Source organism: Herpailurus yagouaroundi, unplaced genomic scaffold, assembly GCF_014898765.1.
Source record: "Herpailurus yagouaroundi ecotype Mexico unplaced genomic scaffold, PumYag 185, whole genome shotgun sequence".
Taxonomy (NCBI): Eukaryota; Metazoa; Chordata; class Mammalia; order Carnivora; family Felidae; genus Herpailurus; species Herpailurus yagouaroundi.
The window spans coordinates 28436216-28450952 of record NW_024412416.1 but is presented as its reverse complement, the minus strand read 5'-3'; the positions used below and the strand labels follow the sequence as shown (position 1 = coordinate 28450952).

At 36.6% G+C, this 14737-nt stretch overlaps 1 protein-coding gene across 3 annotated transcripts in view; it reads right to left on the bottom strand.

The window, feature by feature from the left end:
- The window catches only part of NIPA2 (NIPA magnesium transporter 2), a 32292-nt gene that overhangs the window by 3315 nt on the left and 14240 nt on the right, over positions 1-14737 (bottom strand). For all 3 annotated transcript variants that reach the window (XM_040493892.1, XM_040493891.1, XM_040493890.1), the window contains 4 exons: positions 14175-14401; positions 12810-12866; positions 3101-3191; positions 1550-1710 (listed from right to left, as the gene is read on the bottom strand). In XM_040493892.1, coding sequence (XP_040349826.1) covers positions 1550-1710; positions 3101-3191; positions 12810-12866; positions 14175-14313 — 448 coding nt within the window. In that variant the 5' untranslated portion in view covers positions 14314-14401. The remainder of the gene's footprint in view (positions 1-1549; positions 1711-3100; positions 3192-12809; positions 12867-14174; positions 14402-14737) is intronic.

The following is a 14737-nucleotide window of genomic DNA, read 5'->3' as shown; positions in this document are numbered from 1 at the left end:
AGAAGCAACACTTTAAGTTAAAAGTAATCTGTACTTGTATCTGCCCGACAGAAGAAATTTAGGTTCTCTCTGAAGGAATAAAACATCATTTAGAGCCTTTACACTTTTTAATATTGTATGTCCAGCATTTAACTGGAACTGCCAAAAGACAAAACTAAATGACTGAAAACAAAAGAAAAAATGGAGCCCACAAATAATCTTGACGTTGAAGTTTGCAGAAAAACTTTAAAATAACCAGGACTCTCTGAGGACTTGCTGCTTACCACCATGCATGTAGTTGACCATACATATATGTGAAATGTTGAGAGAGTGAATTTTGTGTTGTGTTTTTTTTGGCACACACACACACCAAAGAATAAAAGCAAGCTCTTGGAAATTAAACATGAAATAGCAGAAATAAAAAGTCAAAGAGCTGTAAGACAAAACTGAGGATATCTCTCCGGACACAGAGCTAAAAGGAAAAATGGTAAAAACAGGGAAAATATATATAAGAAAAGTCATGGTACAATCAAGGAAGTCCAATCAACAGAAGAATAAGAATTTCACGAAGAGAAAAGAAAATTAAAGGACAAACTGATTTCCTAGAGTGAGATACACATTTCCAGATTTAAAAAAATCCATCAAGTATCTGGGACAATGGATAAAACTGGCCCACAGCTAGGTACATCAGTGGAAAATTTCAGATGACAAGAGCAAAGACGACATCCTGAAGGTTTCTAAAGATAAAAGATGGGTCACATATTAAAGATAAAGAATCAACTGTGTTTGATTTCTTAGCAGCAACACTGGAAGTGAGAAGACAATGAGGTCACATAGATTAAAGGCATTTTAATATATACAAAGTCTCAAAAAGTCTCATCTCTTCTGTGCCTTTCTTCTCTCCTACAACAGTGGTTCCAACCAAAATGAAGGAGTAAAACCAGGATTCAGAGCCAAGAAAAAATAGAAAGTGGAGGGGATCCTCTACAATGCTGATGAAGGAAAATCTAGAATGACGAATGTGCTAGCACCCTCAAGATACCAGTCTAGACTAAGGCCAAAAGAGTCTCTGGCAGAGATTTCCAGAAGAGATGAAACTGCAGAATACCTAATGTGTTTGAAATTTCTGAGGGGAGAATTAAGACCACCGGAGAAAAGCTTCAAGATGGACTGTTATATTCACAGAAAAGTTATCAAACAATATACTTATTAGTAAAGGAGAAGAAATCACAACATATCACATATCTAAACTGGGAATAAAAGTTATGTAGTGATTATAAATAAATCACTTACACGGAACTAAGTACATTCAACAGGTAGTAGATATAACAGATGATGCCTAAAGCCAAAGAGACTAGCAGCAATATAAGCACGTTATTTATAGACAAAGAGTTAAAAGAACAAAATAAACAAGGGTTTAAGGGCTGACGGGAGGAAAATGACCACTATTTTTCATAATAAGCTATGTAGAACAATTTGTCTCTTTACATACACATAAAATTTTAGTTAAAATAAAAACTAAATAAAAAAGCAAACTAGTAAGACTGATACAGCTTTTATTATTTCTTACCTGGATCTCCTAGCTTGTGAGACATTTCATTTAGAGTCTCGATCTCCTCTTCTTTTGGAGCATGAATGACCATAACTGTAGATCCTAGAATACTTAGCAACCATCCAATTTTCCCATGAAGATTAAGTCTTTCATTTAGAAAGTATGAAGAAAGAATGGCACTAAAATGGTGGAGAGGAGTGTGGAACATTAAAATAATCACACTTTTCTCATATTTAAATATCAACACAACTCAGAATTTTAAGTTATTAAAAAACTAAAACACTGTGAACTTGTAAAGATTCTGGCTTTCAGACAAAGCTAAAATGAAAGTTTCCAGAGAAACACTGGTTTCATCATACACTAAACCAGCATAGTTACCGTATTTCTACTGTAGAAAATATGAAACTTACAATAAATGGAGCTGTGGCACAAATTTATAGCATTTTTATAGCATTTTATAGCATTTATAGCTTAAGAATATAAGTCCAAACCCAAATTTTATATTTAAAATTGGCTCAACTTTATTTATCCATACTGGTTGATGCATACTTCCTATGTGTTCGTGTAATAATTTGTCTATTAATTAAATCATCAAGTTTAAAAATTTTTTGATGTTTATTTGATAAAGAGACAGAGCATGAATGGGGAAGGGGCAGAGAGTGAGGGAGACACAGAATCCGAAGCAGGCTCCAGGTTCTGAGCTGTCAGCAGAGCCCAACACGGGGCTCAAATCCATGAGCTGTGAGATCAAGACCTGAGCCAAAGTCGGATGCTTAACCCACTGAGCCACCCAGGTACCCCTAAGTTATCAAATTTTAATACATTATAGCCAGTTTAATCCAAATCTAAAAATATATATAATGTAAACCTATAAATATAATGGTATAATATACAGAAAATTCAGGGTAAAAGACAATGTACCATAATATATTATATATTACATAGTATCTTGAAAAATTATGTAATTTACATAATATCAATTTATATATATATATACAGACTATCTTGGGGGAGAAAAATTAAAAGAAAACTTATTAATCAACTTTGAGAATAGTAGCCCAAATCCAACTTCAACTATTAGGGGCTAAGCTAATTAGCTATTGGGGCTAAGCATTAAGATAACAAAAAGGACAAATCTTGGACTGCTCCAAATGAGTACCCCGAATCAGGCTTCAGAGGCACATAATCTTGTACCAAATCACTGATTTTCTGTAGTAGGTATAAAAACTGATTTATCATCAACCATCATCTATCAAAGTGTACATGTCTCAAATGATAAATGTTCCAACAAGTCCAACTTGAAATTTTAAAAAATTGTAATAAAAGTAGAACTATCATTGGCTCTGAATACAAGCAAGAAAAGCATAGATGCATTTTCTCTCCCAAATAGACAGCATGCCTATGCACGAAAGATAACCCTTTAAAAGCAAATTAATACACAGCTTAAAAAAAGTTCTCAAGATTGTTTAAATATAAATTATTCTGAGCATGTATAATTAGATGGTACTGAATACTTCATGGACTAAAATACCGACTGCTGTTTCTACATATGAAATGTAGTGTCCTTACCTTACTAGGACGCTGAGAGCTCCTAACGGAGTCACTAGGGTGGCTGGTGCAAAGGCATATGCAGCAAAGTTGACCACCTCACCTGCTCCCACTTGGGAGATAGACAACAAAAGAAACTCAGGAACAAATCACTCAAAATGGAAATGCCTGCATTTTGTTTTCATTTAGAGTTGATCCATGAACTGAACAGGAGTTTAAACTTTGTCCACTTACATGTACATTTTAACCACTGTAGATGTATTCTGTATGATCTTAATATTTTCTCTAGTTTATTAAGAATACAACGTATGATACATATCACATACAAAATATATGCTAATTAACTATGTTGTTGGTTAAGACTTCTGGTCAATAGCACACTAATAGTAAAGTTTTTAGGGAGTCCAAAGTTATTTGTAGACTGTCAACTGCACAGGGGGTTGGTGCCACTAACTCCCATGTTGTTGAAGGGTCATACACACACACACACACACACACACACACACACACATAATAATGTACTATTTATATATTATGTACTATATATATAATATATGTTATATATGTATATATATTATGTACGATTTCAATTGTATTTAGCAATTTATTTTCTCCCAGCTATTCATAAAGGTTCTTCTGTAAATTATCAACACTAAAGTTCCAACTAATTAGAAACAAATCTGTAATTTTAACTGGAAGAGACCTAATTTATGCTTACAGATTTTTTAAAATAAAATTTTAATAGATACCTATATCCTATGACAACAAACACAAATCAATTAAAAGCAGCTAAAACTGATGTAAAAGCACTTCTCCCAAGTCTTTTTCACTAGCTTTTTCTTTTTTTCTTTTTATTTTTTTTAATTATTATTATTTTTTTAATTATTTTTTTCAACGTTTATTTATTTTTGGGACAGAGAGAGACAGAGCATGAACGGGGGAGGGGCAGAGAGAGAGGGAGACACAGAATCGGAAACAGGCTCCAGGCTCTGAGCCATCAGCCCAGAGCCTGACGCGGGGCTCGAACTCACGGACCGCGAGATGGTGACCTGGCTGAAGTCGGACGCTTACCCGACTGCGCCACCCAGGCGCCCCGCTTTTTCTTTTTTTAAAACCCAACTCTTACATTCGAAGGACATCCTTAGGTACCTACAATGTTCCAGATGCTGTTGTAGGATCAGGAAATGCAGCAGTGAGCAAACAAAGATACTGTTCTCCTAAAATTTACATTTTGTGGGGCGCCTGGGTGGCGCAGTCGGTTAAGCGTCCGACTTCAGCCAGGTCACGATCTCGCGGTCCGTGAGTTCGAGCCCCGCGTCGGGCTCTGGGCTGATGGCTCAGAGCCTGGAGCCTGTTTCCGAATCTGTGTCTCCCTCTCTCTCTGCCCCTCCCCCGTTCATGCTCTGTCTCTCTCTGTCCCAAAAATAAATAAACGTTGAAAAAAAAAAAATTAAAAAAAAAATTTACATTTTGTGAGGGAAAACAGGCAAAATAAAGGTCAAGTGATTAGCCATGCAGTGTAGAAAAACAAAGTGACAGAAAGGAATGGAGTGCTGCTGAGGGCAGGATCGTGGTGCCAAACATGGGCACTCTGATAGGAAACTTTTAGACAGTCTGGTCTGAAGTGAAATATTTACCTGCAGCTATCCAGGGGGGAGAATGTCCCAGTCAGGGAGTACAGCAAAAAAAACCTCTGACTCAAGGCAATGTCTGGCATGTCTGAACAGCAAGGAAGGCAGGACAGCTCCAATAGAATGAGCAAGGAGAGAGTAGCCCAGGAGTCAGAGGTAGCCAGGGCCATATGGCACAAGTCCTTTGTGAGTCCTGACAAGGATTTCATCTAAATTGAAAGGCCACTGGGGAATCTTATGCAAGGGAAGGATGTGATCTTATAGAAAAAGATCACTCATGGCTACTGTTTTCCAAAATGGTTATACCAAATTTCACTTAGTAGAGTAACAGAGCTCCCTTTGTCCCACTTGGTGGTACTGTCAGATTTAGAAGTTTGCTAATCTGTTAATGGGGAATGGGATTATTTTATTATTCTTCCAATTTGCATTTTCCCTTTTCATGTGTTGGACAAAGGAAATCTTTTAATGGAGAAGCTGGTCAACTTTTTTTTCCTGTCTGCCAGTAAATCTATTTGTTTTCTCTTACTGATGTGAGGTAAGTTTTTATATATTTTGGATGTAAATCTTCTGTGGGTTAAAAATTGCCCTAGGCAGGAGAGTCTTTGACAAGGTGGAGGGGAGTGAATCCAGAACACAGATGGAGGGGCTAGCCTAAGCAGGAGGAGGAGGTTTTTCTTTGTAACGAGAAAAAGGGAGGAGAAAGAAGGTAAGATTTCAGATTTGGTGTGGGAAATGGAGGGAGTTCTTAATGGCTTTTATGATCTCTCTGAAGTAGAAGGCCTACCACTATTTGAGAGTGTGGAAGCCAGTGGAGTTGGAAGAGGAAAATAGAAGGTTTAAAACAGACTCACTGATATTTCTTTTTAAGTTTATTTATTTATTTTGAGAGAGAGAGACAGACAGACAGACACTCCCAAGCAGGCTCTGTGCTGTCAACACAGAGCTCAACGGGGGGAACTGTGAGATAATGACCTGAGCCAAAATCAAGAGTCAGATGCTTAACCAACTGAGCCAGCCAAGTGCTCATTTTATTTTTTAATGTATATGTATTTGCAACCCCCCTCTCCCCCAAGACTCACTGATTTTTAGGGCAATTGAAACTATGCTGCATGACACCGTAACAGTTGATGTATGTCATTATACGTTTCTCCAAACCCACAGAATGTACATCAAGAGTGAACCCTAATGTAAATTATGGACTTCGGGTGATTGTTATGTGTCAGTGTAGGTTCATCAACCGTAGAAAGTGCACCACTCTGATGAGGGGTACTGATAATGGGAGAGGCTATAAATGTGTATAGGCTGGGAGCATATGGGAAATCTCTGTCCCTTCTCCTCAATACTGCTTTAAACCTAAAACTGCTCTAGGTTAACTAAACAACAACCAGAAAAAAAAACAAAAATAAAAATTTCCCTAGGCATGTAATAGAGTGTGCTAAAAAAAAGCCCTGGAACTGGAGGAGTTTCAGAATATTGGAAAGTCACAAGGACATGATGAAATGGAACTAGTGGCAAAGAGGTGCTATCTGGAAAAAGAGGAATGTGAAAAAATTAAGAGTTTTTATCCAAGGTAAAGCAAGTGCCAGAAGAAAACATCACAATAAAGTTACAACAGCTAAAAGCTGAGACAATATCAAAGAATAGCTTTGTAAATGAAATCATTTCACGAATCAAAGTTACATGAGAAAGTCCCATCAAAGGAACAAATATTGATAAGCTATTGTTTGGAATACTTTTGTATTGTTTTATATCAACCCTTTTTTCCACAGTGTTGACAATTTGATATCCATGAGATATCAACTTAATATTTAGTAATTTTGAGTTAAATCAGCAAAATATTACAACCGTTTTTTTTGCCACATTCTGTAATTTGCCTTGTCATTCTTTTAAACTCTTGATAGTGCTTCCTACAACTTGCTTGAGAAATGTTATTTTTTAATTTTAATTCCAGTATAGTTAACATACAGTGTTGTTAGTTTCAGGTGTTCAATATACTGATTTGACAATTCTATACATTATTCACTGCTCATCTTTAAGTGTACCTTAAAAAATTTTTTTTATTTTTTAGAAAGAGCGCAAGAGTGGGGGAGAGGGGCAGAGGGAGAGAGAAGAGAGCCACAGAGCTTGATCCCACAACTCCAGGACCATGACCTGAGCCGAAATCAAGACCAGGACGCTCAACGGACTGAACCACCCAGGCACCCCTTAAGTGTACTCTGAATACCTTTCACCTATTTCACCCATCTCTTATATGGGAGATCTTTCTTTAAATTCTTTATCCTTCAAATTCTTTAGTGTTCTCTTTCACATTTAAGTTTATAAACCACCTAAAGTTTTTATGTATGGAGGTAGAAATCAAATCTTATTTTTTTCCATATGGATTGTTACAATAATATATACTGAAAAGCACATTTCTCTACTTCAATATCATCTTTGCAATAAACATACTGTTTTTGGGTTTTAGGGTTCGCCATTCTTTTCTACTGGTCTATTGTGTATTTTGGCACAGTACCATACTCAGTGTAGCTTCATAATAAATCTTAATACCTAGTAGAGTAAATCCTTTCACCTTTTCTTAAGAATATCTTTGCTTTAGGGGCACCTGGGTAGCTAAGTTGGTTAAACAGCCTTCGGCTCAGGTCATCATCTCATAGTTCCTAAGTTTGATCCCTGCACTGGGCTCTGTGCTGACAGCTTGGAGCCTGGAGCCTGCTTTAGATTCTGTCTCTCCCTCTCTCTCTGCCCCTCCCCCGCTCACATTCTGTCTCGCAAAAATAAACATTAAAAAAAAAAAGAGTATTTCTGCTTTACTTGGACTTCTGTATTACCATTCAAATAAAAAAAAATTTTTTTTTTCTACCGTTTATTTATTTTTGAGACAGAGAGCATGAACGGGGGAGGGTCAGAGAGAGAGTGAGACACAGAATCTGAAACAGGCTCCAGGCTCTGAGCTGTCAGCACCGAGCCCGACGTGGGGCTTGAACTCACAGACTGTGAGATCATGACCTGAGCGGAAGTCAGACGCTTAACCGACTGAGCCACCGAGGTGCCCCTCAAATTTTTAAATCAACTTACCATGTAGCACATAAGCACATAGGTTTTAAAACGAATAGCACTTAACCTGTCACTATGGAGAGGAATGTTGACTTTCCAATAAGGAATCCTTCAATCCATGAAAATAATATATCCTTGTATTTGTCTTTTTCTCAATAAGATTTCATTTTTTCCATCAGTATCTTTCTCATCTTTTGTTAGATTTAGAATTAAATAATTCTTGTTTTTAAGAATTATATGCAAATGACACCATTTTAACATTTCATTTTCTAATTGTTGCTGATAATACAGAAACACAGCTAAGTTTTGTATGTTGACTTCGTAACCCAACACCACTTTCCTAATCTTAATTTTATAATTTATCTGTATATAATTTGGAATTTTTATACCCACAATCATACAATCAGTAAATAATAAGTTTATATATTTCTTTCTATTTCCACCCCTTTGCCTTACTGCATTTATTATGAAATTCTTTCAGGATATTGAAGGAGTAACGAGAAGTCATTTGTTTGTTTCCAGTTTCAAAAAGAAAGACTTCAATATTTCATTTTGGTGCTTATTTTGATTGTTCTGGTTTCATTGGTCTTGAAATGACTTATTTGAAATGGTTTTTTAGTTATGAATAGTTGCTGAATAAAAATTCGGTAAACTGAAATGATGCTTTTTCTGAATTTATTAACATCATTAATTACAGTGATTGGTTTTCCAAAGTTATGCCAACTTTACCCCCCTAAAATAAATCTAGTTTGTTCATAATTTATTTAGGATTTTTGCATATATGTTCACAAATGAGACTAGACTATTTTTCCTTTCTTATACAGAGTCAAGTTTTGGTATTAGGATTATACTAGATTTTTAAGAAGAGTAGGGGAATGTATACCGTTTTTTCTATTATTAGGAAATTACTCAATTGCAATTATTTCTTTTAAAAATAGGGGCGCCTGGGTGGCTCAGTTGGTTAAGCATCTGACTTCCGCTCAGGTCATAATCTTGCAGTCCCTGAGTTCAAGCCCCACGTCGGGCTCTGTGCAGACAGCTCAGAGCCTGGAGCCTGCTTCAGATTCTGTGTCTTCTTCTCTCTGCCCCTCCCCTGCTTGCACTCTGTCTCTCTCAAAAATAAACATTAAAAAAATTTAAATAAATAAATAAATAAATAAATAAATATGACCACAGAACTTGCCAATGAAACCATCTGGGCCCAGGGCTTAATGTATGCAAAGGTTTTAAAACTATAGACCCAATTGTACTAAGTTAGTAGAAATCTGCCTATTTTATCCAAGTTCTTATATTTACTGAGATAAAACTGTTCAAACATCCTGTTGGTATCTACAAAACTCTAGTTACATTACCAGCTATTCTGCCTTCTCTATTTCTCCATCAGTTTCAACAAAAGGTTTATCAATTTTATTTAGATCATAAACCCAAATGTTGGTTTTAATACCTTTTGTTTTCTATTTAATTTTAGCTCTTCTCTTTACTTCCTTCTACATTTTCTTCTTTTTTTCTTGAACTAGATGCCTCACCTTTCTTATTTTTAATTATATTTATTTAAAACTGTAAATTTTAATAACTTCAGTAATAGTCCACAAGTTATGATATTTTGCATTGGGCACCAACATACTATTTTCTAATTTGAACATATTTTCTATTTTCATTCTGACTTCTTTAAACCATGGAGTACATAAGTGTATTTCTAAACTTCCACACATAGGGATTTTTATGTATTCTTTTTGTTACTGATTTCTAAGGTAATTATAATGATCTATGAAAACACTCCATTAAATCCTTTGAAAACTTTAAGACTGGCTTTATGGTCTAGCAAATAGTCCATTTGTATAAATATTCTTTCCATATGCCCTTGAAAACAATGTAGATCAATGACATGTCCAAAAAGTTTGCTAAATTTGCTCTTCAAATGTTCTATAGACTTAACAATTTTACTCTGCTTACCCTATGAGAGTGTTATATTAATATTTCACCATATGGTGTTGGATTTGTCTATTTCCCCTGTTCCTGTGTCAACTTCTGCTTTTAATATTTTTTTTTTAATTTTTTTTTTCAATGTTTATTTATTTTTGGGACAGAGAGAGACAGAGCACGAACGGGCGAGGGGCAGAGAGAGAGGGAGACACAGAATCAGAAACAGGCTCCAGGCTCTGAGCCATCAGCCCAGAGCCCGACGCGGGGCTCGAACTCACGGACCGCGAGATCGTGACCTGGCTGAAGTCGGACGCTTAACCGACTGCGCCACCCAGGCGCCCCTGCTTTTAATATTTCAAGGCTATATTATTAAATAAAGTTAGAACTGTTAAAGCTTCCTGAGAAGTTGAACCTTTTATCTTTATGCTTTGAATTATATTTTACCTAGCATACACTCTTCAGGTGTTTTTCCATCTTTCTCTTTCAGCCATTCTATATCCTTGTTTTACAAGTGCATCTTGTAAAAGACATGTAGTTAATTTTTATTTGTTTTTATAATTCCAATACAATAATCTTGTCCTGGTTTCCATTCTTAGCAGCACCTGACTCTGACCCTTATTAGCCCAATTCACAAGTTCACTCTCTCTCCTACCTACCTGCTCTGAAGTCTGCAATTACATCTAGAGCAGAAGTGTCTTCAGCTTATCATTCTGAGCTTTATGCCTTTCTCTGATCTTGGCTAGGTAATTCATTACATGTTGGATCTTTCATGTTTTTAAGAGTTTATATTCTATCCAACCTTTTAACTTGTTTTCAGCAAATCTTATCAGTTCATCTTCAAAACAAAATCCAGTATTCTACCACTTCTTAACACGCTCACTGCAACTCCCTTGGGTCCATGCCATCACCACCTCTTACCTGATTATTTCAATAACCTCCCACCCAGTTTTCTTGCTTCTTCCCCTATGTGGTCTATTCCTCAACACAGCAGCCTGAGAGACCTTATTAAAACCTAAGGCATATCATGTCACCCCTTTGCTCAAAAGTCTCCAGTGACTTCCCACACATTAAAGTCAGAGTCATTTCTGTGATGTACAAGACCCACCCTCATTACTTCCCTGAACTTATCCCCTGCTACTTCCCCCACATTCACTCTCTTGCTGTTCTTGCCCCTTTAATGTTACCTGAGGCTTTAATAATCCAGCGCTGCATTAATAAAGCACTCCAAAATGTGGCAGTTTAAAAGACAAGCCATATTTCCTAATAGTCAAGATCTCATGGTTTCTCATAACTTCTATTGGTCAAGACTTCAGAAAGGGATCAACAGGTACTTCTCACTCAGGGTTTTTCAAGAAGTTTATAGTCAAAGATATAAGCTGGGGCTGCAGTCATCTGAAGGCTGGATTTCCCTCAGTAAGCAACCCAAGCAATCAAGGCAAAGCCACAGGCTTTTGGTGACTTGGCCTCAGAAGCCACACATTACAACTTCTTTTGCATCCTATCACCACACTGGGCCAGCACTAATTCAGTGTGAGAGGATTATACAAAAGTGTAAATACCAGGGGGCAAAAATCATTCTGAGCTATCACACTTCAAAAGGTCAGATTTGCTTCACCTCATAGCCTTAATATTTACTGTTTCCTCCTGCTTAAAACATTCCTCCCCCAAATATCCATATGGCTAGCCCCCTCATTTCCTTTACATCTTTTATCCATCTATCCTTCACATCCCTTCCCTATCTTACTCCTAGCAAATGTTAGCATTTGTCACTAACACACACATTTTAATTTCTTTATCTTGTTTATTATTATTTGTCTTCCATCTAGAATGTTAAGTCTTATGTGCATAAGGATTTTTCTGTTTGTTTCAACAGTTTATCTCCAGCGCCTACAATACCTGGCATACAAGAAACAATCAGTATTTGTTGAATGAATAGTCAAATCAGTCTCTTTGTTATTTCAACTGCTCTTAAACTTATAAGAACATTTACATAATTTAATCCTGAATACTTTGAAGGCTCAGTGAATTAAATATCACTTTTTATGTACTTTTAAAAAATGTTTATTTTTGAGAGAGCGAGAGAGAGCGAGAGAGAGAGAGAGAGAGAGAGAGAGCAAGCAGAAGAGGGGCAGAGAGGGAGACAGAATCTGAAGCAGGTTCCAAGCTCTGAGCTGTCAGCATAGAGCCTGAGGCGGGGCTCGAACTCAACGGGCCTGGAGATCATGACCTGAGCCAAAGTCAGACGCTTAACCAACTGAGCCACCCAGGCGCCCCTCTATGCACTTTTTTAAAGGTAATCGTCAAAATAAGCATGGACACTCTTATCAAATGGATACCTGTTTTCCAATTTGGAATGAAAGTCAATGAAGGGGGAGGAATTAAAAATGGGATGTTTTCTACAATCTTTTTTTTTTTTTAAGTTTATTTATTTATTTTGAGAGAGAGAAAGAGTGCGCAAGGAGGAGTGGGGCAGAGAGAATTCCAAGCAGGCTCCACACTGTTGGAGTAGAGTCAACAATCCCACCAACTATGAGATTACAACCTGAGCTGAAAACAAGAGTCAGATGCTTAGCCAACTGAGCCACCCATGTGCCCCTCTATGATCTTTTACTATCAAATTTATCTTCTTAAACTGAGAATTTAAAAAAACACAGGTATATTAAACATGTTTTAATCAGACAGGTAAAAGAAAGTCTTCTCATTCAAATTAAACTATTAAACTGCTTGCTAAATGACTTTTACTGGATTAAGTTTTACATATTTTGAGTACTGTTCATTAAAAAACAAGAATTTAAGGGGTGCCTGGGTGGCTCGGTCAGTTAAGCATTCAACTTTGGCTCAGGTCACGATCTTGTGGTTTGTGAGTTCAAGCCCCGCATTGGGCTCTGTGCTGACAGCTTGGAATCTGGAGTCTGCTTCAGATTCTGTGTCTCCGTCTCTCTCTGCCCCTCCCCCACTCACTCTCTGTCTCAAAAAAACCCCCAAAAAACACTAAAAAAATTTTAAAATAAAAATGAAGAATTTAATTAGTTTTAAAATGTGCTAGTAATATGAAGCTGTACTAGTATATGCAAATATTTTAATATACAATTACATTTTCTTGAAATGTTCTCTATACATACTTGATAGCAATCCAGCCCACCACAACCATTCTTTAAGATATGCATGGCCACCTTGACCTGTGAATGAAAAAATATTTCACTTTTTGGGAAGATTATCAGACTCTTATAAATTTATGACAACTATTAGCTATGACAGATTTTAAAACATCTTATTTGTTGATGATTATTACTTTGAATAAAGGTTCCATCATGATTTCTTAGATAATATTTTTATGATTTTCTTAGAAAAGAGGATGAGGATAATGAAAATGTTACAATTTTTAGGTTTGCACTATACTACAAACCTCATTCCTTGAGTGAAGTAATTAAATTAATCCTTATATTCAGTCCATACTTCATTCTTTTGTTTCGTGAACTCAGCTTCAATAAACCAAGTAAAGAAAATGAACCAGTAAGTAGTAGTCCAGCTTCAAATGAATTAGTCTGAAAGTGGATAAGCCATATAGGTGTGGGTTAGCCCCATTTATGAGGCAGTTACCTTGGAGAAAGGGGTCTTATACTGACCATACATAAAAAGTTAAGCATTAATCACAGTCTGGGGCTGCTAGGATATTCACCCTCCTTTTCTACTTGACTTTCTTCCCAATAAAAATAATAAAACCAGGAAGCAACTGGTACTTAAGCCATTGTCCAAAAGAAAAAGCCAATGCAAATGAACTCTTTGATAAACATATCCATCATGGACAATGCAAGTACCTGTCTTAGGACAAGACTGAGGAATATACTTGTTCACGCAGTATATGCCAATACTCTCTCCTTTGCCCACTAACCTCTAATAGAGGCTACTATTTTAAGATGGTTTGACTAGCTCTGGCCATAAAGATGGCACAGGAAAGAGGGAGAAGGTGTTTTGTTTTGTTTTGTTTACTACCAAAGCAGGTCTTCCTGTGAGGTCAGAACCAGACCTAGAACTAAAGCAGAGACTGAGTGATGAAACACGGCCAGGATGCAACATAATGCTGTTGTGAATGCGCCAAAGTCAGAGTGGGGTTCAATCATAACGAGTATCCCCCAAGATCTTGCCTTCAGTAAGATTCTGATTCTATTCATAAACCCTTATTTCCTTCTCTGCAGAAATATCAAAATTTTAAGATAAGACTGGATGCTAATAGGGCACTGGTCCTTATTTCCACTTTGAAAGTAACTATAGGAGTGAACAGCTAGCTTATTAATGACATTGTCTCACTTTTATTTTTCTCATTACAAAGTAACTGATGTTTGATTCTCTATAAACATTTACAAGGCTTGCATAGTTCAAAGTTTCAAATATACTAACTAGGAATTAAGATGTGGTCATCTACCATCAAGAACCTGAGTAAACAAGCATACACAGATATCATTTCAGTCACATAGGGCATAGCCTACCTGCTCTCATGGAGCCTTTCCTGGCAAGGCGCAGAAGACCTTTTTTTTTCAAAATGAAACTCCCACCAATGAAAATGCTGGAGCTCATAGCCAATCCCAAACCAATGTAAAAGTCATATTTTCCACGCCCCTGGATCATTTCGTTTGTTACCGAAGTTCTTTAATCACACTGATTACAAAACAGAGAAACCGCTGGTGCTAGAGGCAGGGTTATGCAGTCTTCAAATCTAAACAATGCAAAACAAGACAAGATTTTCAGAGAATGATAGTGATAGTCCAAATGCAACTCAAAAATTTACTCCATTTCTCTTCTCATAAAGGAATATTTTCATTACTACTATTGATAATATACTATTTATAATTTACCACTAATGTAATTATCTCTCTTCCAGTTATGGCAAAAGATAGGATCATGATATAAAGCCATACTAAAAAATCAAACTCATGGAATCAGGGAACAGACTGGTGGCTACCAGAGCCAGGGATAGAGGAGTGACAGATATTGGTATAACATAAAGAAGTCTGGGGGTATAATGTACAGCATGGTGACTACAGTTAAAAAT